Consider the following 16,023-nt stretch of genomic DNA (forward strand, 5'->3'; position numbering starts at 1 on the left):
TGAATGTAATCATTTAATATTACTTTCATTTGCTGTACAACGTGCCTGATTAGTTCTTTACTTTAACAACAATAATGCCCATAAAAGATGCTAACAGGACATTTTCAATGTACACATTCCTGTATGAGCCAAAGACTGCAGTCTGTGTGGTCAAACTTTTTTACACCACATATGGACACGTTTATTTGAGTTGGAAACCAAGCAGTAAGCAATGCCAACAGTATAAATATTTATATTCCTATTAAATTTTACATCAAGTCATTTCAGTAATTAGTTCCCCCCCCCACTCTCTGGCTAATGGTGAACACATTTCACCGACAGTGCAAGTTTGCTTGAAATCACTTACTAAAAGTTTCCCACAAAAATAGGACAAGAATGATCCTTTAAAAGCTGCGAGCGCTTCATGACGAACACCTGTACACACTCGTATTCATGCAATCATTTAATAAGCCAATCACGTGGCAGCAGTGCAAGGCATAAAACTGTGCAGATACAGGTGAGGAGCTTCAGTTATCATTCACATCCCAGATCAGTATGGGGAAAACGTAATGCCAGTGACTTTGATGATGTGGGTTCTCTCATACATCCCCTTTGATGGCGCAGGTCTGAACGCAATATAATGACAAATGTCAGTTTAAACAGTTTGCAGGTAATCAATCTGGTTTGAGCTCCTTTACAAACTTAGACAAACTTTAGGATGTGGTCTAACAGGAGATTTGCAACATGAATTTGCTACAAACAATGTTCATGGAACTGTGTCAACAAGATCCAGAATCTCAAAGAAACATCGGAAAGAATTGAAGCCATGAAGAACTGAGGCCTAAGGAGAAGCCCTCACCAGTAGGAGTACGAGCTTGGTGGGTGTGTACTCCCCATATCTGGTGACTGGTGGCATTACAAAAATTACACACGCTATGGCAAAGCTGAAAAAACCCAGATAAGGCTGAGCAATAAATATCCAAATGATGAGTACACACTGCCCAGCCTCTCTCACATCATTCATGTCCAGAAGCTCAACCCTGGCACAGATGTCAGGCCCACTCCCCTCCCCGAGCAAAGAGGGAAGGAGGAGTGAACGAAGCAGAGCTCGGTGCTCGGCTGATTCAGCAGGATGCTAAATCAAACCCCGGAGCATTAATTACACACAGCCTTATCAATCAGAGCAATGTGTGTGCAAGGTTATAAGGTTTGAGATTGATCAGGCTGACGATCCATCAAAAACCAGTGATGGCCATTGTTGGCATTCTGCTGATCAGCTAAAGCGCTGCACTATAGATGGAGAACAGTGTAGGGCAGGGTGTGGTATGGAGAGGGGATTGGGGTTAAATGGACAGTGGAGAAGGGAGGGGTGTAAATGTCATTTGCTCACTGCTGTGATTTGTTTGTTCAGGAGAGGGAGGGCTTCGGGGGGGATTTAGGAGGAGGTGGGGTAAACAGCTAAAACATAGTAGGGTTTAATGATCAGCTAATCCCCCCCTCCTCTACAGACGGGGTAGTATATAAAACAGAGCAGCCTGCTGCTCTCACATCATTTTAACAGCAAGGGAGAGAAACAGGCTCAAAGAAGAGGAACACAACAGCAGTGCAACAGTGTTTCAGAAGATTACTGTCAATCCAGAAATCATGATGAAGCTGTTCTGGCTGTTGCTGCTGCTGCTTGCTGATTTCACCACTGCAGTCCATTTGAAAACCTCAGGTAGAGAAGAGCAAACCACCTTGCAACCCACGCAGCATCCCCACGCCTCAACCACAGGACCGAGCCCCACTGAGGCAAAGTCACGCTTCGCCATGCTGGACGATGTCCGGCTACTTGCAAACGGCCTCCTGCAGCTGGGCCAGAGTTTGCGGGAGTTCGTCCACAAGACCAAGGCCCAGATCAACGACATTTTTCAAAAGCTGAACATTTTTGACCGCTCGTTCTACCAGCTCTCCGTTGTCACGTCAGAGATCAAGGAGGAGGAGATGGAGCTGAAGAAGACCACCAACTATTTGAAGGCTAACAATGAGGAGATCAAGAACCTGTCGCTGGAGATCAACTCCAAGATCAACGGCATCATCCACGAGCGCACGAAGTTGCAGAGCAAGGTGGGGAACCTGGAGGAGAGGCTGAAGGGGCTGTCACAGAGCTTGGTCCCTGCTGAACAGCTCAGTGAAATCACAACACTCAGGGTAAGCAGCTAAGTGCTGATTCAATCACACAAAGTTATTTGCATGTTTTAGTCGATGAAAGTGACGATTGAGCAAATAAAAAAACTGCAGAAAGTTTCCTCAAAGTTTCAAACTCCACTTGGATGTTATCAATATACAGGACATGGGCTATCAAATTGTGCTAATGTATAATTGAACAACAAAAGCAGGTAAACTCACTACTTTTGTGTTCTGTTGTTTAGTGTTACAGGCTCTTTGTTACCATCCTGCTACTGATAATATTGCAAATTATACTCATCTACTAATAAGTGATATTCAATCTGTAACTATCTGTTTGTTGAATTCATGTCACACATTTAAAAAATCCAACATATTTACAGGGAGAGAGTATGAAAGTTTATTTTCCTTGTGGCATTTTCAGGATGTGATTGACGCACAAGAGAGAACGATCACCAATCTGCTGAAAGCTGTGAAAGAGCAGCACGATCAACTTGACCACCAGAAGGTCAAGATTAAAAACCTGGAGGAAAAGGTAGGCCACCAGTTTGGAAGTTTAGAATACATTCAGCCTTTAAAGGCCAAACATTTTCTATCTGTTAGAATTCGCTTTTATGGATTTGTGGGAATGATTGTGGGCTTTTTTCAAGGGCTGACAACATCATTTAACCCAGCGCATTCATTTGCATTTCCCTGCAGCTAAGCTATGACAGTTTTCAAGATACAGTCGATAAGCCAGCGGATTCAGACCCTGCAGCTCAGAATATGTTTGAGTATCTGACAGTAAACTCAACTGGCCTGGACACAAACGGTAAACTTTTTTAATTATTTTTGGATAACACGCTTTTAAAAAATTTGAAATATCCTAAAATAATAAAATGTGGATGTATTTATTTTGGTATTGTGCTGCAGACCTCCCCGTGGACTGCAGTGAGCTGTATAGCAAAGGAGAGGCCAACAGTGGAGTCTATGTTATCAAGCCAAACCGATCAGAGCCATTCAACGTGTATTGCGAATTGGGTTCAGGTGAGTGAGACAACCGCAATTTGAAGTTTCAGCGAAGGCATCAAAATACGTAGTTTCTGTTCAAAGGCATTGACATACTTAAAGATGAAGTCACTAGCGTGCATCTCAGGGCAAGGAACAAAAGACAAAAGGTTATCAAGCTAGACAGCCGCAGGAACAGGTTATCAAGAAGGGCACACACAGGGGTGAATAACCTATTTACTCTTTCTGTGATAAGGAAACTCCCCGATGCTTGTGCAAACAGGTGCGTGACTTGTGCCTCGAATTGAAATATACTTCTCATCCCCTGTGCAGATGGTGGCTCAACTGTCATCCAGCACAGGATCGATGGCTCAGTGGATTTTGACCAGACATGGGAGAAATATGAGGAAGGTTTTGGAGACCTGGAAAGTGAGTAGCTTTTTTTAAACTTTGTGTTACAGTCCAGATAGGCCCTCGAATCGAGTATTTACAAAATATACACGTTTGTGCCATAGGTGGTTATACTCTGCTGCAGAACTTAAGTAGATACAAATAATTACACTTTTATTTGATAAAAAGCAATCAAAGATAGCCCCCTGTAAGCCTAGTGATAAGAGACAGCCCTAAACTGACAGACTGAATCTACTGTCTAGTTAATACACAAAGATTTGGCAACTTTCCCTGCAGTTCACACCGGCTCAAACAGCTGCTCATTCATGCAGTCGTGATGCATCCCAGAAGAATGGCTCCTGCAGCCATGAATTTAAGTTGCTCTGCTACTTAACTACCTGTCAAATATTTATACCTTACAGCTAACTGCAGCATGCAACCATAGGCCAAGGGCAACACGTGTAAAGCATATATTTCTTCTGGATTAAAGAAGCAGGATTTAACTCACTACTGGAGATTAATTTGAAATTGATAGATTAATGAGTAAAATGTTGTGTGAGTCTAGAAACTTCTTAAGATTGCCTGCTGGTGAAATGTTTAAACAAAGTTAAAACTATATGTGTATGTTTAACACAGAGGACTTCTGGCTGGGCTTGAAGAAGATCCACAGTCTCGCCCAGCAGGGAGCTTCCATCCTACGTATTGATTTGGAGGACTGGAAGGAGGAGAAGCACTGGGCTGAGTACAGCTTCTCATTGGACGGTCGCTCAAAGGACTACACCCTTCACGTCAGCCATTTCTCTGGAAGCCTGCCGAACGCCATAGCCAACATAACCGACACGAGATTCTCCACTAAAGACAGAAATAACATGAGCCAGCAAAAGAACTTCTGCACTCGCAATTACTCAGGTAAAGAGATTCTAAAACCTGATTCTCCGACTGAATCCTCAGCACAGCAATAATCCAAATCATATAATGAATCACGACACAATCCATTTGTTAATACCAAGTTATGTGTAACTTGTGCCTCTTGTTTCGACCCTCTGGCAGGTGGTTGGTGGTTCAATGGCTGCGGAGAGACCAACCTCAATGGAAGGTATTTGTGGCTGAGGGCAAAGGGACGCTCTGCGAGGAGGAAGGGCATTCACTGGAAGCCAGGCACCGGGCCCTCGTATTCCCTCCGGATGACCAAGATCACTCTGCGACCAGCCCAAACTCCTAACACCTACAACTGAACCCCCCCGACTCATACCGTCTGCTCTCTACCAACACTGCTGGCATTTTTCATAAACGTTAGTAATATGTTACGCTCAACCGATAATCTTCATAGGGAAGGGAAAGCAAAGTAAATCAGGCATCAAACAAAGATCTTGATTTATATGCAACATTAAGCAGATTGCCTCCTGATACCATTCTGACACAGACTGGTGCAGAGTCTGACTGAACGAGCCAAAAAATTGCAGAAAATGCTGAACTGTCGCACTGTTGCAACAAATGCCACATAGGTCGTTAACCTATTGGGTCTGATCAAGCAGGGACAGTAGAATCCTCATGATGCAACATCTGCAATCACTTGCAAAATGGACATATTGATCCATAATCAGCAGCCCGATTTAGTGCCGGTTGCAAAATGTCACAGGACAGCATTTGGGGGAAAATCTATGGGGACTCGTTACAATCTAGCTCTTAAACTGAGATGACCTGGCCATCTTTTTGTTTTGTGAAATACTCAAAAGTTATTTTTATCTTTGTGATGTGAAAACATAATGCATGCTAATTATATACTGAACAGCAGGTTTCTAGGACAACACAGCAACAGAATGGTCCATACTAATGAATGAGGGCCTTGCTTCACCTAATACAAAAAGTGGACATACAAACCTTGGGCAGCATATTACAAAACGTTTCCTTTTGTTTGTTCTATGTTTTTATTTTTTTTACTGTGTAAAGTATTTAAACCATGTTCATGCTATTATAAGATATATGCTGGTACTCATTTCCATGTATTTCCTATGTTATTGAGTCATATTGACTCTTGTCCATTCTTTCAACTCTACTGTAAATGTACCTCATCCTAACACGTAACCCTGACAAGTAGCAATGTGCTAACGAGTCATGTTGACAAAATAAAAATCAATGTGGCCCAACACCTTTCCAACATGACTGCATTGGTGGTCTGAGCCAAATAATATTTCCCTGTGAATATATTTCTTCTCAATCAAATTATATGGACTTATATAGGAACTGCATGCTTACATATTAATACAATTTAGATAAACATTATTATATCAAAGTATACTCATTATTTACAGTTTTTAAAAAGAGGATATTCAGATAAATGTCCTCTTGGAGACTATTACTTTAAATCTGGAGTCAGTGTCTGTCTTCTACATATCAACTAAAGTATTTTCTATTCAACCCAATGTCAAATTAGTTCACTGCAGTTAATCAGTACCAGATAAATCTCTTTGTGTTTCACAGCAGGGATTTAATCTGGTGTCTGTAGTGACATTCCCACGCTGGCCCTGGTGCTTACGTCAACCCAGTGATTGGCTAACCAGAGCTGATGTGACGCGATGGATTCAGAGTTGGCTCAGCAACTAGAAGTAAGAAACCTAGAAAGTGTCCAAAGATTGGGATGCTCCACATAGAACAGGATGTTGGCATTGAGCAAAGGGTACAAAACATGGGATTGGGCGAAGGATGGTTTTTCCACCCATATTGCGGCAGTGGATAAAGTAACAGGGATAAATCTATTTCTGTGTCAAAAAGGATCTGGCATTACATTACATGTCATTTGGCTGACGCTTTTATCCAAAGCGACTTACAATTAGTACAATCAACATTTATGAGGGGCCATTTAGGGGTTCAGTATCTTGCCAAGGACACTTCGGCATGCAGATGGGATAGAGTGGGGTTTGAACAGGCAAGCTTCTTGTTGGAAAGCCACCACTCTAACCACTAGGCCACAACGCCCTCTAGGCATCATGCCTCTGATTTGATAACACAGGCATGGGAAGCACCCATGGGGTAGTAACAAAATCCCGGTGGATTCGATTCACTACAAACAAGAAGAGGCAGCATAACAAGGGATTTTCTAAATGGCAATATAATGGTATCTCTGAATAAAACGAGCTTGTCTAAAAGAGAGAGGGATGTCTGTGAGGATGCCGACATGTTTGTTTAAATACTGTCACATAAGAAGGGAAGGACAAAGGCTCTGCACTTAAGGTTTACAACATTGCAATCTTTCAATAATATCAAACCATACTGCTTCTGGAAGTCTTGTATTTCTTTTTCGTGATAAAATTATTAAAAAGACTGAATAGAGAATGCTATCCTTTCACCCAGTCCACTTAGCTCTCTGCGGTGGATCTGGTATTTGTTAATCTACGAGGTGAAGGCACCTGTTATCTTCAAACAAACAAGACGTGCAACTGCAATACATGTCATCATCCACATGAACTCTATTGAAAAATTTTACCAACATGGAAGGTCAGACACAAACACTTCTTTTTCCATCCTGCGAATATGTCTATCCATACCTGTATGTGGTGTTCGGCACATAGACATCCCTTGCAGGGAACTCCAGGATCTCCCTGGTGGGACGTACCCTACTGTCCGGGTAAGGTTTGACTTGATGGAGGTCAGGGGTCAAGCAATAATGGGGGTTCTCTGGAGCTGGAGAAATATCCAACTTCAACTGGGCTGTGTAGACAGGAGTAAAGTAAAGAAAGAAAGAAAGGAAGGAAGGAAGGAAGGATGAAAATTCACTTAAAACACAGGTGGTTCATGTCATCAAATGTGAACTGTGAATTCAATTAAAGTTGAGTATCGTGTTTAAATTAAAGAACACGACTGTACCTGTGATGGGTCTGAGTCTCCTCAGAACCGAGGAGGGTCTTCTCATATCTGCTAGAAACTTATACAAGTCTTCATCGCTCAGTCTGTCTCCCTCCTGACACACACATACAGAGAATAAACAATTTATAAAAAATAAATATTTTAGAGGACAAATCCCTAATATCCTTCAGACTCGTTTGTGTGCATGTAAGTTGTAGCAGGGACCTGTTTGAAGAAGTTGGTGATGGTGAGTGTTGCAGGTCTGAAGCCCGTCAGACTGCACGACTCATCTCCACTGGTGGTCCTCTCCAGGGAGCGTCTTCCCATGATGCTCGAGTTTCTTCGCTCGGACCACGAGCCTTTTCTCTCTGCAGACAAACAGAAATAATTTAAATCTTCTGTTCTCTTAATTTACGGAACATATTTCTGCCTAGCAACAAAGAGGCAGCCAGGATAACGGACACCTTGTGAGGTCAAAGGTCAGACAGACACCAAAGGGTGAAACTCAAAAGGAAACCCCCAGGATCAATATGGTTAAATACTTTGTTTTGCTCTGTTTTTGAATTAGCTTTACTAACTATTTGTCAACGGGAATAATTTGAGATAAAGTAAGGTATTGACATGTCAATGAGGTATTGACATGTCCATGAGCCTCACGCGTGACCACCAGGCCTTTGTTCCCTGACTCTATATGACACCGAGACTGTGAGTGGCTGAAAGCTCTGCAAAGCAAAATATTGCTCAAGCGTTTGTTTGCTTCCACTCTGTTAGTTCTAGTGACCTGATCCTAACATGTCTGCAGCTACAATCCAAAGGGTTTGTTGGGTTGAAAGGGAATGTCAGACCTGAGAGGCTCATCTCCATCTCCGTGTCTCTCTCCAAACTGCCGGCACTGTTAACAATGTTCATCAGGTGGATGGCGGTCCAAGCGAAGGGCATTCGGTAGCGACCGAGACGCTGGCAGAACTGCTCCGACTGGCCGCGCAGCTTCTCCAGCTTCTCCTTATTCTGAATAAAGACATAATTTGATTTAGATCTGTGATTCAAAAAAGTCCTAAAAATGCTAACAAGCTATATGGAAGTGAAAGGAACAGGAGGCAGTTTTAAAACTACACATAAGACTGAAATGGTGGATATAGAGGAACATATTCATCTTCTTATAAAATAACATATTGCTATTCTTGAAGTACACCTGACGCAAACCTCCTAATCTCATTCACACTGATGATACCTTGGCAGCGTCGGACTCTTTGAAGACCATGTAGGGTTCTGCACACTCTCCGATATCACCTTGCTGCAGAACTTTCTCCAGCTGGGGGACAGAGAGCACACAGTTCACAGCCGCCACAGTCACACAGCAATGAAAACCTCATACAGGACACACACTGACTGTCAAATAGGTTTTTCAAACATGTTTAAATGACCTTATCTGCCCTTTATATTTATATAACAATACTTTCCTCCAGACATTACATTTGAAAATGTCAAAGTCGTATTGCATTTGAAGACTATTTACAACATCAGATATTCTTTTTGAGAGGGGAGCGGACCAGTGGTAATGGAAGAATTTTATGTGTCATTTTTATGAGAGAAAAGGATTCAAGGATCTTTGTTGGACTAAAACTTTGTTGAGGAAACTTTCCAACCGAGACTTGCAAGGGTTTTATATCTTCAAAAGGTATTTTTTTCAGCTGTTTGATGTAAATCTTACATTTGGGTCGATACAATATTGACATCAATTCGTTTTTTGTGCAATAAAAGATGTGTTTGAGAAATAAAATGTCTTAGTAGTCTGACCTTGATGACGAGGAAGACATCCGTGGAGGGATAGGTAATGGAGAATATGGCCGAGCGAGCCAGAGTAGAGATGGCCGCGGTCTGAGTGTGTGGTCGCAGCAGCCCCTTCGTCTGCTCGGAGTTCAGGTCAAAGAAAAAGTTCTCTGATATCTGAGGGAAAAATACATCATTATGTCATGAAAATTATGACATTTTCACGACAGGGATGTTAAACATAGCAGTATAATCACAACATGACAGCTTCTGGAATCTGATATGCAATTTATGTGTTTCCTTTTTTTTTATGAACGGCTGTATCACTGCGACCTGATTTCTTGCTCTTGGTATCTGACAAACATCATAACAGTTCAGTGACAAATGACCCACTTGTGATATAAGAGAGCTGCTGTGCAGAGCAAAACATATGAGTGATCCACTTATCAAGGCAAGTGCTACCCTCTAGTGTCTGTCAGCTAAAGGGGAGCAGGAAGAAGAAGGTGATCTTCTTCAGATAGACACGTAGTTCCAGTGTGTGATTTAATTGCGTTCCCGCAAGCATAACAGGGCCACAACATAAAATGTTATAGTCCACTCATCAAATTCGTTTTGGCCTCCCAACATTTTTAATGGTTTGCAGAAGTGACCCAACAACTCAGGGCTGAGGGAAGCACTGAGGAAAGCATAACAGCTTACCTTTTTCTTTTCCTTGACATCGTATAAGGCCAAACTAGCAAATATGGGTTCAATTTCGATCTCGAACCTTCAAGGGAAGAGAAAAAGCAGAGGGTCAGCAGAAAGTAGCATTAAATATAAGAGCTAAAAGGCCCTTTTTTTTACTGGAAAAGGCTGTCCACCACTTACTTCAAGGACAAGCACTTGACGAGTAGCCTCTGGCCAAAGTGTTCTTTCGGTACTTCAGGCACACAGTGGCGCTCAATGGGCTCCTCCTACACATTCACATACATAAAAATAAAAAAGGTATAAATTGTCAGTTTTGAGTTTGTTGTGTATTCATGCATTCTAAAGTGTCACACTGAGAATTCAATCCATGCACTGGTTTTAAAGCCGAAAGATTGAGGTCAGCCTGCAAAAGTGTCATGTAAATTTAATGGTTCCTGCAAATGTAGAGGAATGCCTCACCTCATCGAGGGCAGGGTGCAGAGCGAAGAGCTCGCGGTGGCGGTTCGCCTTGCGAAGCTCCTCGTTGTGCCGGTCGATCTCGTCGTTGGGAGCGCGGTCGAGCAGGTGAGGGAGGAGGGCGTCGGGGACAGAGTTCTTCAAGTCAAAGATGCTGCAGGCCCAGCTGCCGCGCGGCGTGTCGTCTATAGACATCGACCGCCGCTTCAAGTCGTCCTACAGAACAACCAGGACGGAAACAGGTCTCAGGCTTCAGAGGCAGGACTGGTGGGGGAGCTAGAGCAGCTTGTGGCCTTCAAGACATTTTCAACACACACCAGCAGTTTGGTGAATTGATCTTTTTACCTGGTCGTCCTGGTAGCTGCTGCTGTCTGGCATCTCATCGGCCTCAAACACTTGCTTGGGCAGACCTTTCTGACGCTCCTTCTGCTTGTCCAGAGTGTTGGGGTTGAAACCCGTACCGAGCTTGTGATATCTGAAGGAGCAAACAGCCGTTTGAGACACAGTGGACAATTGAACATCTTTAAAGAATATATATATATATATATATATATATCATCTCAAATTGAAGCCTTACCTTCTGTTGACGACGGCCCAGTCCTCTGTGTAAGATCTGACACAGTCTCTGACGTGAACATCAGTGTCTCTGCAGTCACCATCAGTCAAACAAGGTTTATTTTAATACCAAGACACAGACTTTAAATGCATTAGTTTGAGACAATAAAGTGGACAGGCTGATGTCATATCATCTTCTGATACATCAGCCATCTGTCATATTCCTGCCATCTCTTCTGAAAAACTAAAACCCAGGGCTACAGTGAGTGAAGGCATCGTGTTTGCAGGTTTTTCATCTCTTAGTGTTTGGTGCAGCTTTTACAATGATTAAAAACAAAAGATGGAATTAGCAGAGTTTCATGGCCACGGGCACAAATGCTTAAAGAAAGTGGCTTGGCAAGGGAAAACATTTTCCCATTTAATAAAGGATAATTAGGTCTGAAAACGAAATGTGAAACAAAGTAATAAATCAAAATAACACAAAAAACACCCTACATTTTTCATACTGAAAGTAATAAAATGAAGATCAATGCTATTGATTTTTTTTAATAAAGTGTAAAAATTCGGGCTTGTTAGAAAAGGAAATAAATGTAGCTAAAAACGAATATAATTTATTAACCTTTATCAGAAATATAAACATAAGACAATGTGTAAATTAAATAGATTTGGCCTCACAAACCTTTTTAATACCTTTATTTTCCCAATAATAATAATGATTTACTCTATAAACAAACACACTTTACAAAAAAATCCACTGAATATGAACTCTACTTTAACAGCACACTTTCTACTCGAGCCCTTTTCAACCCTCCAGCGCTCTTACCCTTCCTCAGGAACGGCCTGTGCGACTGTGCGACACTCCCTGGGTGTGTAGGTGACTTCGATGTCATCGGGGGGGAACTCGATCAGATCTCTCAGGGGGCCGGACTCAACGATGGGCGGGTGGGTGATGAGGTACTCCTCAAAATCCACCGGCTCCACTGCCTCTGTGAGGGGAACCTGAGGGAGAAAAGAGAGGAACAGGCAAAGTCCATCAGCTGTGAAAACTCTGACCGACTTTTATTTTAACTTCAATCCCTCTCTCAAACTCATCAGCGCCTGAAAACTATTTTGAACAGCTTAGAGTTTCTATGCACATCATAATGTCGGGTCAGAAAAGGTGCAGCTTCAGAGTCTAGACTGCCAAGATAAAGAAGAAGAAACTGCCATCTACCATTCCTTCTGCTCCACATCAAGAGCCTGGTTTATTATTATTATTTATTTGCATGTCAACATGTGCTCTGCTTGTCAGTGTGTTCACACCTAACCAGGCCTTAGAAGAATATTGTGTTGTCTACCTTTTTGTTAATTGTTGTCTCATACTGTTCCTTCTGTGTATTTTAAGAGCTGTTGCTTTGCCTGTATGTGAGGCAGGCCCTGTTTGTGTATCTATATATTTCACGGCTTTTAGAGATGTTTGTATTTTCAATGCTTTTAGCTTAATGTCTGCACTTGTATTGCCCCCCCATGAACTACAGAGGAAAATTAGCCTCTGTGGCCAATTCTGACATATTTCCAGAATTGTTTATAATGTGCACCGTCCCTGTCAAATAAAAGTTATAAAGTGAAGTAAATACGTGCGCTCTGCTGGGTGCCGTGCTTCCATCACTGCCTATCAAAGCCTCGGAGTCTTACTGCAGAGTCATTTGAAATGGGAGTGAATGCCAATTGTATCCATTCCAATTGCAGAGAAAAGCCAGTAGCTGGTTTTTTGACCAGTAGAAAAGAGGCTTGATTAATGTATTCAAGTCTGTAGTTTTTAGTTAAGGCTTTATGGAATTAATTGACCTCAGAGAAAAGTAGCCTCTCATTCTTTGAATCAGGAGTTGTTTACGTTATTTATGTTGAGAGAGCAGTTATTGGATCATCTTTAATTCTAAACAGCAAAATCAATTTGGGGGAAGGACACATCTGTGATTTTTTTTTAAACGCTTTAAAATGCCCTCAGGTAGATGACACAAGTATTAAACAGATAAGCATGTGTGATGCTTCAAGCACAGACTAACAGTTGCATGCGTCTGTCTGCTTTTAAAGTGATGAACCCAGGAGGAATCTTTATTCAGCAGCTTTAGTTTGAGTCTCTGTTTGTTCGGACAAGTTACTCACTATCTCGCCCTCTTGAGGAATTCCAACACAAATACCTTTCACAATTTAATTAAAAGTCAACTGTAGCCTAATTAGGATGAGGGGGGGGGGGGGTATTTGCTGGTCAATTATCATTCCCCCATTAACAAACAGTGTCTGAGCTCAAACACTGGAAAACCTAGAAACACAGCATACACTGGATGTGGTGGCTCAGCTAATAACTGGTTTATCTCTCATGGTTTTTTAAATAACTGTTTTGCAGATGTTTAAATACACACCTATGTCTTGGGTTTGTACTTGATTTAACTGCATTTAAAGCTGCTGTTGACAAAATGAACCAAGTCATTCATGAAACTACAGTCCACAGTCTCACACTTTGTGGGCGGTGGCTGAAAACCCCAAATCATGACGCACAGGACCTTCTTGTTTTCTGAATAACATGACTTTCTGTTTCTTTACGCCTCCAGACATCATCGGTTCTTGCGTAATGTTTGTTTACCAAACAGACAGCACGTTTAATTTGAGTAAATGGAAACAAGCGTTACAGACAGAGACACAGACATTTAATTTATGTCTGTTTAAAAAAGTGTCAGATCTCTATGATCGGCAAACTCACTGTGTTGCTTGTTGTGGTCCCAACATTGAGGTTTTTGAGGAGCTGCGGGGAGCCTCCATACTGGCCGGCTATCTGCTTCCTGACCTCTGCTGCCACAGTCCTGCAAAAAGTGGAGACACACAGTCAATTTACACAGTCAATATCAACAGTCTAAATAATGAACGATCCACTGAGAAGGGATGGCCGGCTTGTTTGTAATTAAGAGTGTAAATCTCAGAAGAATAAACAACACAATGATATCACAATATTTCTACAAATATGACAGGAAAGCCATTGTTTTGTTAATAAAGAGCCGACAGATATTTCAGTCTTTGGCCATGATAAACTCTGGTAGGCAGTCAAGCAGTAAAGATCTAACATGTTAACAGCAAAAGAAAGAAAATGCTTCCGTGTCAGTATCAGAAAAATTCCTATTTCAGATATGAGTTGGAGTTTATAAAAACAAGTTTGCAATACAGATTATTTGTATGACCCGTTATGTAATGTGGAGAATTTGAAACTAAATGAAAAGCTTTTAAGTTGATTTCACCCTTTAGTTTAATTTAAGCATTTATCCCATTGTAGATGTATCCTGAAATACCTTGAGCTGTTAAAGACGAGGCTAACATCCAGCGAGAATTACGCTTCTTGTCCTTTTATGATTTTCTTTGTGTCTCTGCTCATAATGTTCAAGCGTCGCCTCGGAGAGAATCATATATTACACCCAGACAGAGGGAAAAAAAAGAAACTAATAAAAACCCCTGGACCCTGGTGGTCAGCACAAAGCTCTTGGTGTTCAACCACTGCTGAAGCCACACACGTGCACAGGTCCTTTAAATCACAGTAAGCACCCGGACCACTCAGAGACGTTTTACCTTGAACAAAACAACAAACGCTGCAAGTCGCACAATGTGACACAAACAAATGACAAATTAGACGCAAGGATAAAAGCACAGACGACTCGAATCCAAGGTTACTATTGGCAATGATTTTTCAGTACACACTTCTTCATAATCAACAACTCTATCCTGAAAGACAACATCACAATAATAAGTTGTATCTGCAGCAGTGGAGAGGAAGGATTATGTATGATTCAGTCAGTGAGATCATCGCAAACAGTCTCAGCCTGGGTCTGGTTCTCCACTGACGAGATAGTGGCTCATCTGTGCTGCGTCATAACTATGCGGTAAAACAAACAGGTGAGACAAGAAGACTGCACAAAACCTGGGTCAAGCAAATCAACTCGAGGCAGGAAGTTTGTCTGAAAGCTGCGTGGTCCAACCTGCCAGCTCAAGCTAAACACGATGATGTACTGTAGTGTGTAGACCCAGTGCAGGGCCGTGCTGTCACCGCTGGAGAAAGGCAGAAGCACTGATCTGACAAACACATACCACAGTCGTGTCGTCCCCCCCCCCCCGATGCCTCTTAACAGACCTTAACTTAGCACAGGTCAGTGCACAGAGGAATAAACACACAGCTCTGATGGCGATCACTTCGACATGGTAAGAACAACAACAACTCCAACAACTGGTTCTCATAACATATGGAAACTATTCACAATCTGAATCTCTGGGGGCGAAAGCTGTTTCCTATCTTGGTCACTAAATTTGCTTCAGCATGCGAAATAAACTAACATGAATCTGTTATTAAAGGAACATCTGAGCATTAAGAATTAAAGTGTTTATTAGCTGCTGAATTAATATCAGTAATGTAAACTTTGACCAAAATGCACCAATAATGAGGCTACTATAGAAAGTTACTGGCTCATCTTTATGGTAAATCTTGAGTTTGTGGTAAAAAGTGTCATTTTATGTTAAGATATGTGTGGTTTCATTGTGCCATTTAGTGATCACACACAAATCATCTTGTCTGAATGACCTGCAATGAGGGCATGTCAAGTACAGACAAATCATATTAAATTCCAATAACTGAATTTGGTTGTGATTTATTTTAAAGAAACTTGGCTCAACCAGATTAGAAATCCTAGAATAAGAGACGGGAATTAAGCTAGTAGATGTGATTGTGATAAACTAGTTTTTCCAAAGGGCAACAATTTCAAAATCCAAAATATATCCTTAAGATGAACTTCTAACCTGTAGTTAAAGAAACTGGGCTCAAGCAGATTACCAATCCTGACATGAAAGAGTCAATCAATTGAGTGGATGCAAGGTCTTTGTAATAAACTAGTTTTTTACAAGTGGCAAAAAAATCCAAACTTTGACTCCTTATCACCGAAATGAGCCTCTAAACTAGGGTTACGGGAACTGGGCTAAAACAGATCACCAATCCTAGCCTTATAAAACAATGTAGTTTCCCATGTAGAACCAAAAACTTCAAAATCCAAATTACGACTCCTAGGGAACTTTTTAGACAATGAGCTAAACCACATGAACAATCCAACACAACGGGATCAGTGGAGTTAATGTGCAATGCTTCTAAAATAACCAACTTTTTTTGTGTAGCAGCATAAA

General features: G+C 41.6%; 2 protein-coding genes across 14 annotated transcripts in view; one reads left to right on the top strand and one right to left on the bottom strand.

The window, feature by feature from the left end:
* dock7 (dedicator of cytokinesis 7) overlaps positions 1 to 16,023 on the bottom strand; it is a 43,445-nt gene that overhangs the window by 26,324 nt on the left and 1,098 nt on the right. For all 13 annotated transcript variants that reach the window (XM_062396108.1, XM_062396095.1, XM_062396105.1 and 10 more), the window contains exons 2-14: positions 13,574 to 13,673; positions 11,657 to 11,832; positions 10,856 to 10,924; positions 10,624 to 10,753; positions 10,282 to 10,494; positions 10,003 to 10,088; positions 9,835 to 9,901; positions 9,163 to 9,312; positions 8,597 to 8,677; positions 8,211 to 8,373; positions 7,591 to 7,733; positions 7,387 to 7,480; positions 7,068 to 7,230 (exon numbers count right to left, since the gene is read on the bottom strand). In XM_062396108.1, coding sequence (XP_062252092.1) covers positions 7,068 to 7,230; positions 7,387 to 7,480; positions 7,591 to 7,733; positions 8,211 to 8,373; positions 8,597 to 8,677; positions 9,163 to 9,312; positions 9,835 to 9,901; positions 10,003 to 10,088; positions 10,282 to 10,494; positions 10,624 to 10,753; positions 10,856 to 10,924; positions 11,657 to 11,832; positions 13,574 to 13,673 — 1,635 coding nt within the window. The remainder of the gene's footprint in view (positions 1 to 7,067; positions 7,231 to 7,386; positions 7,481 to 7,590; positions 7,734 to 8,210; positions 8,374 to 8,596; positions 8,678 to 9,162; positions 9,313 to 9,834; positions 9,902 to 10,002; positions 10,089 to 10,281; positions 10,495 to 10,623; positions 10,754 to 10,855; positions 10,925 to 11,656; positions 11,833 to 13,573; positions 13,674 to 16,023) is intronic.
* On the top strand, positions 1,538 to 5,713 carry angptl3 (angiopoietin-like 3). Its single transcript, XM_062396110.1, has 7 exons — positions 1,538 to 2,169; positions 2,570 to 2,680; positions 2,845 to 2,956; positions 3,058 to 3,171; positions 3,466 to 3,561; positions 4,159 to 4,431; positions 4,573 to 5,713. Exons 1-7 carry the CDS (start codon positions 1,624 to 1,626, stop codon positions 4,755 to 4,757), a joined length of 1,437 nt encoding a protein of 478 aa, XP_062252094.1. The 5' UTR covers positions 1,538 to 1,623; the 3' UTR covers positions 4,758 to 5,713.

This window comes from Platichthys flesus, chromosome 9, assembly GCF_949316205.1.
Source record: "Platichthys flesus chromosome 9, fPlaFle2.1, whole genome shotgun sequence".
In the NCBI taxonomy this organism is placed as follows: domain Eukaryota; kingdom Metazoa; phylum Chordata; class Actinopteri; order Pleuronectiformes; family Pleuronectidae; genus Platichthys; species Platichthys flesus.